Consider the following 14,113-nt stretch of genomic DNA (forward strand, 5'->3'; position numbering starts at 1 on the left):
AACTTTCCCCTAGTCTATTGTGATTAGTAATTCATGTAAGCTACGGAGGCACTCTTTCTTTGAGAGTTAGTTTTCAATGGGAAAAATGAGGGAACATTTTCATGTTAGTCAACATGGAAATTTGAAAATTTCAGAGTGGATATACAAAATAGGAAAACATTAGATAGGTATGGTGAGAGCCTTTCATTTTATTTATTATATTCCACCAATATATAAATATATTCAATGTACCTTTTGAGGAAAGTTAGAATAAGAGATAGAAATTCATTACTATTTGGATAGGGAAATAAGAACTGTGTAATTGGCAGGTGGAGAGGAAACATACTGAGGGTAGTAGAGCAGAAAGTTCTTTTGAGCTTCCTAGTAGCCATAGCAAAAAAAATAAATAAGAGGGGTGGGGAGGAAACAAACTTACAAACACTGTCATCTAGTAAAGGAAATCATACCGTTTTTTAAGATGGTGCCAGTGTTTTCCTAGTATCAAACTAGAAGAGGTATTTACCATGTCAATCTTTTTATAAAGGTCATGGAATGACAAAGTGACAATTCTTGGGGACGGGGAGAGGGCATCAGAAGCTAAAGCAGTGCAGCTGCACAGCAGGAGCAAATTGCAGAGACGAGTTTGGTAGGTTCGTGCCTCAGGTACACTTGAATCTGAGATTTTTTTCTTCTACACACACAGGCTTATGGACAAGCTAATGAGATAGAAAGGAAGCATCATTAGAGAGGCAGAGGCAGCCTGAAGTTTGCAGAACTCAGAGCTGAGGTTAGCTGTTACCTCCCCGAGGTCCAGTGAAGCACCTTTTTCTTCAGAATTCTGCTTACGGACCTAACTGATACCCCCTTGTTTTACCTAAACTCGTGGTCTACCAAAGTAACATTTTGAGGAGCAGCAAGTACCTCTCGGAAAATATTGGACAGCTTAAACAGGATGTAATAATAATGATAATAATAATAAACATTATGTATTTTTCTTTATTTATTTTTATATATAAGACAAATAAGGGCTGTGGCTCAGCTCACTCCCTCTTGCCCCTTTTTAATTGGCTTCAGTTGCAGAACAAGCAGCAGGCGTAGGTGTGTTCAGAAACACATCTTGCTTTCCTCCAAGGACAGATTGTTTAAAGCTTTCTAGTCTTGTTGTCCACAGTTATCCGAGGGCAGAATGGCGCTGCTCTGAAGCAAATCTTGAATTCAACTTCATTTTGTATTTTCAGACACTTTTTTTCTTGATCTTTCTGCCCTATTTACTCCCACATGCGCATGCAATAGGAGGCTTATCATGGGCGGGAAGGAAAGGTTTTCTGAACCAGAATGCTCAATAATATCACAATCTTGTCTGCCCTGATGGTATGGATGAATTAAATGAGATAGGCTGACACTGATGCTTTGTGGCCTGAGGCGTTCCACTAGACCAGAGGGGTCTATGTCCCACGTGGAATAAGGCTAAAGGCAGGGCAACAATACAATGGCTGAACAGTTTTGCAGCCGTTACCTATTTGCAGCTCTTACACATTTCAAATCAGCACTTCATTTTGGAGTTGATATGTTACACTGTTGTGATACATCATGCACACACAAATGTCAGAATAAAAGCTCAGAGCTTAATATTAATGACCAGGGATTAGCTAGCATTTTGGATTATACCTACCAGTATTCTCCATTGTAGAGATGATCTAACATTTCTTAAGGATTAAGAGACCCCCAAGTTTTGTCCTCTTCTTAGTGACACCTGTCTAGCTTTCTTTTTAAGTTGCCATTTTATTTCTCATTTTTGACTCATTTCATAAATCTCTTTGTTTTAAAAGTATTCCTCCTGAAGTTTCAAGAAAGACATACTAGAATTTTCCTTTGAAGGAAAAAAAACTGTCTAGGATAGTATCTTTGTAACTACAGATAGAAAAAAAGTAATGATGGAGTTTAGATTAAATGCCTGGAATTTTTATGTTGATATGCCAATAGTTTCAGTAACAGGCCCTCTTAGGGTTTTTTAATCCTACCCTGAAGTGCAGAAAAGTCCAAAAGGTAAACAGCCAAAGTCTTTGCCACTTAATTTTTATAATCCTGTGTCTGTATTTTAACAGGAAATAAATCCACTTACTTCTCAATCACATTAAAATGAAAATGTTCATAAAGGTGTTTAATGTTCACGAAGCCCTCATGAGCCTTTTAAAAAGAGCCTTTTGACATCATTCCATTTTCTGTTTAAAATGCAGAGCTGAGTTTTGGGATGAATTAACTCCTGAGAGGCCACATGGTTCAAGCAGGGCTGTCAGAAGGCCATGCTCTGTGAGAAGAGAGTTCCCCATTCCAGTCCTACTGAGGATTCCGGTCAGGACCATGGCCTGAGGTTTTGTGGTTTCTGAAAGGTCTGCACACCATTTCTCAGCATAAGTCTGGTGCAGTGAAAAGCAGTATTACCACCAAAGCAGGGCAAATTTCTGATAGGAACATTTCTTGGCATGCTCTTGAAATTTTAACAAAACTTGGCCTTTGCACTTCCTGAGGGATTTTCAGCTAATCTGTTTGTCAGTACCATATGAATAAGCATCACACAGAATGATTAAACTTGAGGTATGTGTTTGGTTTTAAGGTCCATCCGGGATATTAGCCACCTCAGAGTCCAAATCCATGCCAGTGTTGGGTTCTGTATCCAGTGTAACAAAAACAGCCTTGAACAAGAAAACTCTGGAGGCAGAATTCAACAACCCCCCAACACCTGAGCCAGGTGAAGGGCCGTGTAAATTGGAAGGATACACAAGTTCCAAGGTTACACTTCAGTAAGTAATGATGCTCTTTACTAAGTGTGTGAAGAATCTGTGATGACTAATTTGTTTGTTACTTTGGTTTATTTCTCTTTAGAGAGATTTTAATTTGGTTAGCCGATAAATACTCTTCTTCCATTGTGTGATAAGCCAACTTTTGATTCTAGGCTTCTAGCATAGAGGAGGTCTTCTTCTGATCCAGAACAGATAAGTGTATAAAGTGAATTCCTTCCCCTAAACTGATTCGCTAATCAGGTTTTTCTTCTACTCGAAGAATCAACCTGGATGATAATTCTTCAGCATCAGAAGTCTTAATCATTCTTTTAAGACTAAATGCTTAGATCATCTCTCTTAATGGTTCATGAGCAGCCAAAGAAGATACTAGATCTTTTAGAAGATACTAGATCTTTAAACGTACTTTGAAGGGAAGATTTTTACAACCTTATTTTCTGGTCTTCAATTAAAGATGTGCCTTAATATTGCTCTATCCTGGGAATGAAAAGAGACTATGTGAAGAGTTATCTATATAGACTTGCTTTAAAGTGGCACTTTGATTGTCAGAGTTAAAATCCTGCTATTGAATGTGTTTCAGACAGATGTGGTAGAAGGTCAATTTGTTTTATAACAATGTTAAGCTCTTTTTGAAATTAGTCTAGTTTTGCTTTAGTTCTCTTGCCAGAATGTCAGCTGACTTGTCATTTAGAGAAAAGGAAGAGGTGAGACAAATCAGATCAGCCGAATATTGTAATCATGGTTAATTAAACCTCTGATTTCCTGTTCTATCAGGAGAGAAAGAACCCTTTTTTGTAGCTTTACCTGTCTTAGTTTAAAATGTGAAGCCTGGACAAATGAAGTTGAAATTCAATTTAGATCTATTTTTGGCAACTGGTATTTTTTTCCATTCTTGCATTTCTCTCTTTGTTACTATTAACTATTTTTTTTTCCTCTTTTGGAATGAATGGCCTTCTTTGCTGATTTACAATTTTATCTAATGTCATTGTGTTTAATTAAAGCACATTTTCTCCTGCAGTCATGTGTTTCCTTCCTTTTGACTAGAGTCATTTGAGCAGTTCTTATAGAAAGATGATCTATATTCATTCTTCATCTTTCCTATTAAATTTGTTTAACACCTAATTTGACATCAACAATCTGGCTACATTTGAACCAATATCCAGACACAAAAGCAATTTGGCTGAGGCAAGTTTGTTTCTGAGAAATGCTTCAGTGTGTGTGTATAGATTTTTTTCCTTTACCATTTTACACAGATAATCTTAATCAGAAAATACTGCAACTCTTTCCTCCTTTTGTCTGCCTTTTATTCTGCAAAAGTAAGTGGAAATTACATTTCCAAGAAAGGAAATGAAATAATTGCAGGCCCAAGGTCTGCAAAATGTGTGTTGAATTGACAGTGAAAAGGATCCATGTGTTGACAGACACAGTTGTTAGATGCCATAAAGGCCTAAGTGAAGCTCAATTTATTTCTCATCTTGCTTCTTCAATGACTGCTTAAGAGACACATTTCAATTTAATTTATCTACTTAAAGCGCTAATACAAATACTCTGTGCTGCTGTATTAACTTTTAAACTTTGTAATCCAGTGCTTGATTATTTAGTTCTTGACATTCTTTAGCTGAAATAACTAATGCTGTGTATTTTCATATTGACAGTCATTTAGCAAAGAAGAGTGCCTTTCTGAAAAATCTGTTTCTTAAGTACAGTTAGACCATCCAAATGAATCAGAGTATTTTGTGCATGTACATGGTAATTATTTGCTTTTCAGACAGGCACACATCATTCATTTATGTTTAAACCTAGCTTTTTTAATGAGTAAAAGAAGTTTAACTTAATGTAGTTACACGTAAGCTTGAAAAGTAAAAACTCATGTGGATTTACCAGGATTCCCTGAAACTGGTCTAACTGCTGAGAATGAGAAGGGCTATTTTCAGGGCTGGCTTTGACTAATAAGCTCACTTTGACTAGTAAGTTCATAGCCATAAGGGAGAGGCAACCACATTGTCTTAACTCATAGACCTGAATTGCTGATGCACTTTGAAATCAGATCAGCAATGAAAACTGCAGTTTCCTTTGCTTTTTAAACTGTCTTTGCACTCCAGCAATTGCATCTGTATTTTGATCTGTGGCGACACCACCACAGTGTTTCAGGTGAGTGGCATTTTTGGCTCTTGACAGGGAATCAAAGTCAAGGGAGGATGTCCATCACAGTACAGTAGTCTATAGTACATGTTATTACACACACACCCCGCCCCCAGTGTCTGCCACTCTTAGCCTCCCCTCTCCCTCCAGGTGTCATTCCACCTTAGCCCATTGCTTTGCTCTGCCCTCTGCCCTTCTCCCAGTAGCACCATGACTTATTATCTCACCTCCATCATTTCTTTGCTCGAATGTCATCTTTTCCATGGGGACTACCCTGACCATCCTATTTAAAAATCTTAAGTCGTCTTCCTCTAAACTGATTCCCCCTTACCCTATTCCATTTCTCCCCCTACCAGTTATCTTCTAACATACGATATACTTATTTATTGTATCTACTGCTTATTTTCTCTCTTCCCCTGCTGGAATGTAAGCTTCAGGAGGGTAGGAATTTTTTGTCTGCTTTGTTCACTAGTATCAACAAAAAATTTTCACTAGAAGAATTCCTGCGTTATCATAGGCTTCTCAGTAAATACTTGTTGGATAAATGAATGAATGAGTACATTTTTATATCAATAAAACAGCAGGTTATCAACTAATTAGAAAACACATTTGACCAGCACTCCCACCCCCCCATTATTCAACAGTCACACATATACACAAATGCTAGAGATTTTTGTTTGTTGTTTGGTGGGCTTATTTGGCTTTTTAAATGCTCAAGAGTCATTTACATTCAGCTTAATTTTGCATATCTTTTGCATCTGTGTACCTACTCAAGCTAAACTTATCAGAGACAACAGAACACCCAACTGTAAAAGAAAGATCCAGCTCTGCTCACTTCATTCGCCTCAGGTGGACAGGAAAGTTTGTGACCCCACTAAGAAAGGTTTTAAGAGTGAAACAAAGATGTTTGTTGCATAAGATCTTCACTTAACCAGAAAATTAAATTACATCAAGTTATTCTTGGAAAGTTTCTCTTTTCTTTTAGTAAATTCCTAAAAGCAACATCTCTGTATTCCAAATAATTGAATAACTCCTATCTGGTAAATTATATAGCCAGAAATTTGGTTTTATTTCCTAGGGATTTATGAAAAGGCAAGAGACACCGTTAGTAGATAATTGCAAGGATTAATTAAAATGAACGTTCTTGTCACCAGCCTAAGCAAAGCAAGTTGTTTTTTTTTCTTTAAGAAAAAAGAAGGAAAAGAAAATTGGGACCTGGAGAAGCCTAGTATTAGGCTCTTTTAATAGTAGCTTACTATTTTAATAGTAGCTTTAGAATTAATTGGTTCCTGTTAATTATTTCTGATAAGCATATACTATCTTATTTTAATATCTTAAATCTAACAGTTTTTTAAATTTGAATTTCTTTAATTGTGGTTAGTTACAATTCAGACAAGACTTAGCTCATAACCCTGCCATATGCCATGAGGTGTAAAGAGCTGGCCAAGCCAATGAACAGTGTATAAGCCTGATTTTTGCTTTCATGTTCTTTCCTGTTAATATAGAGTAGTCTGTCAGTGGTAAAATATGTAAGATTCATTGATTCAAGCCAATCAGTGGATGGGATGCTCAGTATAAAATAGGGGAATTCAAAATTATAGAATTTTTAAGCAATAACTATTTTACTACTTTCAGAGCACTACAGTACCTAGAAACAGGCTGAATGTTGTACAGGGTCAGAAAAACAAGAAGAATTTGTATTTTTACCAGTAAAAGCCTATAGACTGGAGAGAGTAGCAAGGAAACACAGTTTGATTGGTTTTCTAAACAGTGCCTTTTCATACATGCGCAGGGCGGCGAGCAGGCATCAGGTTATTTCCAGAACTCCAGCTATCCAATCAGATAAGCTAGTGGTTGGGCTCTTGGGTTTGCTGTTTATTATCTTTATGACCTTGGGCAACTTATTTCATCTGTGACTCTTTCCTCATGTGGAAAATGTGGGTAATAACACCTACATTGTAGTTGTCATGTAAATTAGATAGTATATGAGGGGAGTTTCTATTAACTCCTTTCCTACCTTAAGTTAAAATTATAACACTGGGCCATTTCTGGATAATCAAGGACAAAAGGCATAATTGGGAGCTTGAATACTGGACACCTGGGTTATTGACAGACCAGGGTTCCTTGGGGAAGTCATGTAACCTCTGTTTTATTTTCCTTTTGTTAGTATTTTTTCTTATCTAAAATTGAGTCCAGTAGATTAGGGACTCTTCTACATAGAGTCCCTTTCAGCTCTAGAACCCTAATAATTTCTCCCAAACGTGGTTGCTTGGTAGAGATATTCACAGTTAAAATATAAAACAAGGGTTAAGCATGCATATTTCTACCTACAACATGCCTCTCAATGTAGATTTACAGTAAAATACTACTAGAAAGGTAAAATCATTTTTAAACTACATCATCATGACTTACAAATGCAAATCAAAATGATTGTCACTCTTCAGGGTAGTATTCTTAGGGGATCAGGATTGCCGCAAAACTTTTAGACCTATTTGGATTTGAGATACTTAATGACAGAGGAAATGAATTGGACGGTCTTTCCTATCTCTTTATTTTGTGGCAGAGAAAGTGAGAAGAAATTTTGTGCTTTAGAGCCACTCTGCTCATCCTTGTTGGTATCAGTATTTATTTTGGTAAAAAATGACATGGCCCATTCTGTCACCACTGTAGATTTAACTTATGTTTCCAAATAACTCTGGCCTTTGAAAGTGGTTTCAATTTTTGGAAATAGCCATCAGGTTGCCACCATGGCAGATGTGTTTTTTTGAGTATGACATGAACACTTGACATGCCTCCCAAACACATGTACAGAAAAGTATAAGGTATACAGTCAGGCCAGAGCTGGTCGATGCCTGACCTTTGCTCTTTTATGCCAGTTAGGTTGACCAGTTCCAAATGTACACATTCTGTGGTGTTGATTAAAGAGTAACTGGGAAATTAATATTTCAGAAGCATAAGTTGAACAGTAGTTAAGAAAACACAATTTACCTAGGTATGGGTGAGTTGTCTTCCATTTTCATCCTGTGTGAGGTACCCAAAACATGTTATCTATTATCAACAGAATGCAGAACTCTAATATATTTGATTTATATAGGTGAGATAAATTGGGAAACCATTTTGGGGGAGAAAGCCTACAACATCCCATTCTATGTGTTTTTCTTCTTTTCAGTTAATATTTTTTATTACTCTTCATCAATATTCATTAATATAGATCCATATTGTAATACTACTTATCCAAAAGGAAATGTTCTTAAATTGCTACAGTCAAAATGTGTATGTTGATTATAGATGGAGCTTTTGGATAATGGAACCAGTTCCCACTTGAGAGGTTCAGGGTTTTAGAATTTGCTTCCATGATGTTTTGTTGTTGTTAATGTGTTTCATTAACATTTATTAAGCCGAGTACTTTCATATGTTATTTTTACTTTCTCAAATGTACAGTTGGACATATCTTCATTTTACAGATGAGAAAACTGGGGCTCAGTAAGGCAAACAGTTTGACCAGAATTCTATCCCTAATCAAGAGTCGGGTCAGATTTCATTTGAGCCTTTTTCATGCTGTCTCCAAAGTCCATCCTTTTGAACCATAGTGTGGAGTATATTAAGAGCTTGAGGAACGGGAGGCAAGAACATGACCATGAGGTTTCGTTTATAGAAAGAAGTGATTCTGCAATAAATTGCTCCATTAGTCCTGTGATTTAGTCTTAGTGATCACTTCTCTCCTTCCTAAGGCTAACTAAGCAACTAAGATATCTCTTGCAGTGGGAAGAAAATGTTACTTAATAAGAGAATTCTGAAAAGCCAATCTGTGCAGTTTCTTGTGTCAGTTGTCCAGTAATGAGACATGCTTCACAAGTAAACATTGTAAATCACTTTATCAGAATACCAGCCTGAGCTACTTTAGTCTTTGGAATAAGTTTCACTTATACATTTTTAATTTATTGATATTTCAAACATACTGAAGAGTAGTGTCGCGACCCTTCAAGGACCGAAGCAACACGCCCAAGGTCTTGATTCTTCTCTAGGCTTTATTGTCTAATCTCTCACGGTGGTTACTGCAGTTGTTGGGAAGCTCCTCTCCCTCCCAGCGGGCTCCCTTATATTCAGTCACCCAACCAATCTGGGACAGTATCATGCGTGACCTTTAAGCGGATAGGTGTCACGCACCACTCTAAGTGGGCAGCACGAGCTGTGCACGGGTACGGAAGTCTGCTGGGCCAATCCCCAACAGGGAAGAGGGGAAAGGGTGGTGAGCAGGAAGCAGGCGCCATCTTTAGGGCATTGTCTAGCTAGAGTGGGGCTCAGCCTCGGCCGTAGGCCGGGCCCCCACATCTCCCCCTTTATTGTTTTATAACCAAAGGGCTGTCGGGATCATGCCTGTCTTAGGTCGTCCGGAGTCTGCAGCATTCTTACCCGTCCTCAGGCAACAGACAGCTTAGGTCTGCGCCCTGTCTTAGGTTGATATGCGCAGCTCCCGATCTTACCCGTCCTTGACTACTGATCCAGCATATTAAGCCATACTCTAGGGGAGATGCCTTCCTCTAGCGCTGCCATGGCCTGCAACAGGACCTTCCGTTCTCCCCGTTGCTGTTTTTGTATGGAACAGACTTTCCTCCCAAGCACGAGGAGGCCCACAATTAGCAATATTCCTATGACACCTACACCTGACCAGGCTTTGGTGGCGTTTAACATCTTGCCTAACTGTCTGGACAAGTTTGGCAGCTTTAGAATAATTATGAAAAGGAATACCAGTAATACACCCTCATATACACAGCCCACAGACAAAACCTCCCCCAAGAGGTCCAATTGTTCTTGAAGAAGGTTCAGTGGCCTGGGACAGACCATTCAGCGTCTCTGCCGTAGGAATGGTGATAGTCAGCGCAGCAGTGGCTGCAGCTGCAGCTCGGCTCCGCCCTCGCCTGCTGTAGGATCCACGGCAGGAGCAGAAGCAGTGCGATCATCTTGTACCTCTGCTCCGGGGTTTTCCATTCTGCGTATCAGACATTCAGGCACCCAAACGGGGTTCTGCTGGTCCTGTGGAAAAACACAAACCGAGCCTCGGGTCCAGATTATCACTGGGTCCAGGCCTTTCCATGTTCCTTCCAACACATCCTTCCACAAAACTTTAGGCATGTGTTTTGGACTGGATTGTTGGCCGTGCCACTCTGCTGCACTGCGGCCATTTTTGTCCAGTGTTCTAAAATCTTCTCCTATTCCCCCTTTTTGTTTATATAAGGCATTCTTGAGGGTGAGGTGGGTGCGTTCCACCATACCCTGACCCTGAGGGTTGTCTCTAGCTCCCTGCTGCTCTCATGACACAAAAGGATGTCATCCATATAATGATAGATGATTATCAGGGGAAACTGTTTAAACCTGTTCTCTAGCTCATCCCCCGAAAGTTCCCCGTCTTCATCCTCATCAGATGGCAGTCCCTGTTCAGATCCCCCTTCCGATGCCTTTGTGGAGGCACGCTCTTCTCGTACTTCCTCTAATATTTCCTCCCCCTCTTGGATGGCCTCTCGGCAGCTTGGCTTCTGTCCCTTCAGGCAATTTTTTACTCGACCCCAAATAGGGATTGTCCCTGGTGGAAGGGGCTCCCTCTTGTCTGCCCGGCGTAGGTCATCCCCCCACCTGTCCCATAAAGGGCTGGTGATTTTTCCTTCATCTAAGAACCATGGGGCATGATTCTGTATAGTGTTCAGGAATGCCCTGGCAGTCTTCGTTTTCAAAGGGGTTCCATTAGCTCTAAGGAGCGCTTTCAGAGGTTCCTCGGCCCTAACCCTAGAGGCCTCCGTCCCCATCCTCTCTCTAAAGGGGCAAGTATCCTAGTTATGATTTAGATGGACTACGTTGCTAATTCCGCGAACCTTTTGATTTCGTCGCCACTCTGCGAACCTTTTGATTTTGTCGCTGCTCTGCGAACCTTCACTGGCGCCTCCTCATTCCATATATTATAATAAACAACGTCACAAACACTAACAGGACACACACACTACACATAATATCACAAACACTAACAGGACACACACACTACACATAAACACCCACCGCAACTGCCTGCTGTCTGCCCTGCCATGTATACTTTCAGTTTACTCGCCGATCCACTCACCCTCCTCAGTTCCCTCTCCCAGTCTGGCCAGCCAACCGAACAGCGTCCAGCGACGTTCCTGAAAGTTACAAGCTCTACTTCATCGGCAGGCGCCAGGGTCAGCGGATCAGGTCGCGACGAGGTTTAGCGATTCCCGGGGTTCGGCACCACTTGTCACGACCCTTCAGGGACCTAAGCAACACACCCAAAGTCTTGATTCTTCTCTAGGCTTTATTGTCTAATCTGTCACGGTGGTTACAGCAGTTGTCGGGAAGCTCTTCTCCCTCCCGGCGGGCTCCCTTATATTCAGTCACCCAACCAATCTGGGACAGTATCATGCGTGACCTTTAAGCGGATAGGTGTCACGCACCACTCTAAGCGGGCAGCACGAGCTGTGCACGGGTACGGAAGTCTGCTGGGCCAATCCCCAACAGGGAAGAGGGGAAAGGGTGGTGAGCAGGAAGCAGGCGCCATCTTTAGGGCGTTGTCCAGCTAGAGTGGGGCTCAGCCTCGGCCGTAGGCCGGGCCCCCACAAGTAGTTTACTCCCAGAAGTCAAATATCTTGAAATCATCTGATTCTAATCATTGTCATAGGAAGGTGATTTACTAAACGCTAATATAACATAGTAATATAAGGGTGAATCACTGTGAATTCATTTATTTCAAAAACATACATTCTATAGCCCGAAATAGATTTTTGCCATGTCCATTTTATGCTGTCCCTCTGAGACAGCTCCATCTTTGGCCTGTTACTGGTTAACTCCTTTGAGCTTTAAGTGTCCATTGGCCATCTTGTTTTAGGACATTGCTGTTATAAAGAGAGGCAGGACAGGTGGGCCTTCAGTATGGAGGAGGACACGGGAAGATCTTAAAGGAGTTCTGCATCACAGTCAGGCAGAGGCCCAAGGTTATCCTGTGTTCTTGCCATGTTGCCTTTTTCTTCTCTGAGCAGTCTCATCGAAAAGTGGCCCTACTCAACTGCGTTAAGCTTTTGTCATACCATGTTCACTTTTTCTGTTACCTTCTGACAGTTACCACTAAACATGGCAGTCATCCTCAAAGATGGTTTTTCATTGCATCTAGTTACTTCTCTAACACCTTGCTTCAGAGGGGAGAATCCGTTTGAACGTGAACTGCAGGTCCATCGTAATTGGTGTGAGTTGCACTGATTGCATAGCTATGTCCTCATCTCTTGGTCATTCTCAGAGATGCTTGTAAGCCACAACTGCCAGAGACTCTTCATTTAACATTTCTCTAATTCATCATGCTTCTCTTCATCCCCAGATATCCCCAAAACTCTGAGCTTTATCAAACTCTTTAAAATTTTCTTTTTAATCACCAGACAGGCAGCCAGCTTTGCCTTTTTTGTTTGGGAGGGTGAGACAGGTCACATTATGCCCTAGAAGAATTAAAAAAATAAAAACCCATGCAGTAATTACAGGACTTCAATTTCAATAGGAAACTGTCTGTTTCTAATGCAACTATTTTTATTTTAATTTGCATTTAATTTCTAGATCTGTGGTGTCTCTAAATACATGTGACTTTTGGCCTCACACAGATTCATTTTTGTAAGAGTTCATCTTGTTAGAGCCATTAACTGAATACCAAAGTGTAGTTGATAAAAGATAAATTTTAGATGTCTCTTAGTGTGATCCGTCAAACATCTCTATGAAAGAAAAAAGTCTAATTGCCTTTCAGATTCTGAATTAAAAGTAAAATTGATTTTATCATTGTTTGACCTCTAACTGTTCTCTTCAGTTTTATTTTATTATTTCCAGTGTGAAACTAATGTAGAAAAATAAAATTGAAAATACCGCTTTTTTGGTTTGGAGCTAGAGAATCTGAGCTTTTTAGATATTTTACTAAATAGAAATGGAGATTCTTAATTGACTTTTAGGGAAAACTGGCATAAGGTTATTCTCTCAAATATTGATCTCAACTGGAGATTAATTTGACTGGTCATGTAACTATTCCCTAAGAGGGATTTGGGTCAACATTTTGTCAAATGGAAAACAGAATTCTTTTAGTCCCTGTGGTGGAAAGGAAGGGTGGGCTTCCTTCCTGTTGTTCCCACCTCCGCCCTTCCCTCTGCTCCTTTCCTTTGTGTTTGTGTGCGCATGCGTGTGCAGGGTGCGGAGGCGGGGTGGGCACCTTCCCTGTACTTAGCAAACGTTTGTTTCTGGAGGAGACTACTAGCTAGCAGAATGAATTGCATGGAAGTTACTGCTTAATCTGATGCTCTTATACAATTAAAGGATTTGCTCTGCTCTCAACTGTAATCTTAGGACTGATGAATTGTGTACTGACACTGCAGGAAACGGCTCTGCTCGGCTAAGGACTGCCACAAAGGTTCTCCATGTGTGCCTGTACATGGACAATTAAGTTTTAACAACAAAATTAGCAGAACAACTGGATGTTCTGGAAGTTGAGATCCCCTTCCTCCCCTGAAGGAGTTACCCTGTGGACTGCCGGAAAGATCCGCCTGGCTGTATTGTCTTACAGCTGTTCTGAGTTGCTGTACAGACGGCAACTTCTTCCAGATTAATTGTGGAGGCTGTATGACAGAGTGTTAAAATTCTGTTGAGTAAATCTGAAAATGACTGTTAAAATGCTGCTGAGTAATTCTCAATCCTCTCAAAGCATTAATTGCCTTCTAACATGTACCTTCAGTTGCAAACACCTATGATTTTAAGAAACTTAGTATAAAGTATATTTCTGCATGGGGAACCAAATTGCTTTTGGTGCTTTGTAACAATTTTTTTTAAACATCCTTCAATGGTCTCTGCAGTATTTGTGGGTTTTTTTTATTTGTGTATGGTGCAGTAGAGGGGAGTTTTTTATTTACTCAAATAGAAGTAGCTAAAACTTAAGTGCAATTTCAGATCTAAGGATAAATTGACCTAACTTCTGAAACCTGATAAACACATTTAATTTGGAATATACTTTGTCATTTCACTAAGTGAAAGATAGCACCCGGTATTCTTTGTGACTTCCACCTTAAAGGATAGTTTAAGGTATACCATATAGTACATTTAAAGAAAAATATTTAAAAATTAACAAATTTCATTCTGAAAACTTAGAATGAAAATGCAAGCATTTTGCGCAT

At 39.8% G+C, this 14,113-nt stretch overlaps 1 protein-coding gene across 3 annotated transcripts in view; it reads left to right on the forward strand.

The window, feature by feature from the left end:
* SHTN1 (shootin 1) overlaps window positions 1-14,113 on the forward strand; it is a 98,871-nt gene that overhangs the window by 71,972 nt on the left and 12,786 nt on the right. For 2 of the 3 annotated variants that reach the window (XM_073240337.1, XM_037011091.2), the window contains one exon: window positions 2,594-2,780. The exons of the other annotated variant lie outside the window; for it this stretch is intronic. In XM_073240337.1, coding sequence (XP_073096438.1) covers window positions 2,594-2,780 — 187 coding nt within the window. The remainder of the gene's footprint in view (window positions 1-2,593; window positions 2,781-14,113) is intronic. 3 annotated transcript variants of the gene reach the window in all.

The sequence above is a fragment of the Manis javanica genome, chromosome 7 (genome assembly GCF_040802235.1).
Source record: "Manis javanica isolate MJ-LG chromosome 7, MJ_LKY, whole genome shotgun sequence".
Classification (NCBI taxonomy): Eukaryota; Metazoa; Chordata; class Mammalia; order Pholidota; family Manidae; genus Manis; species Manis javanica.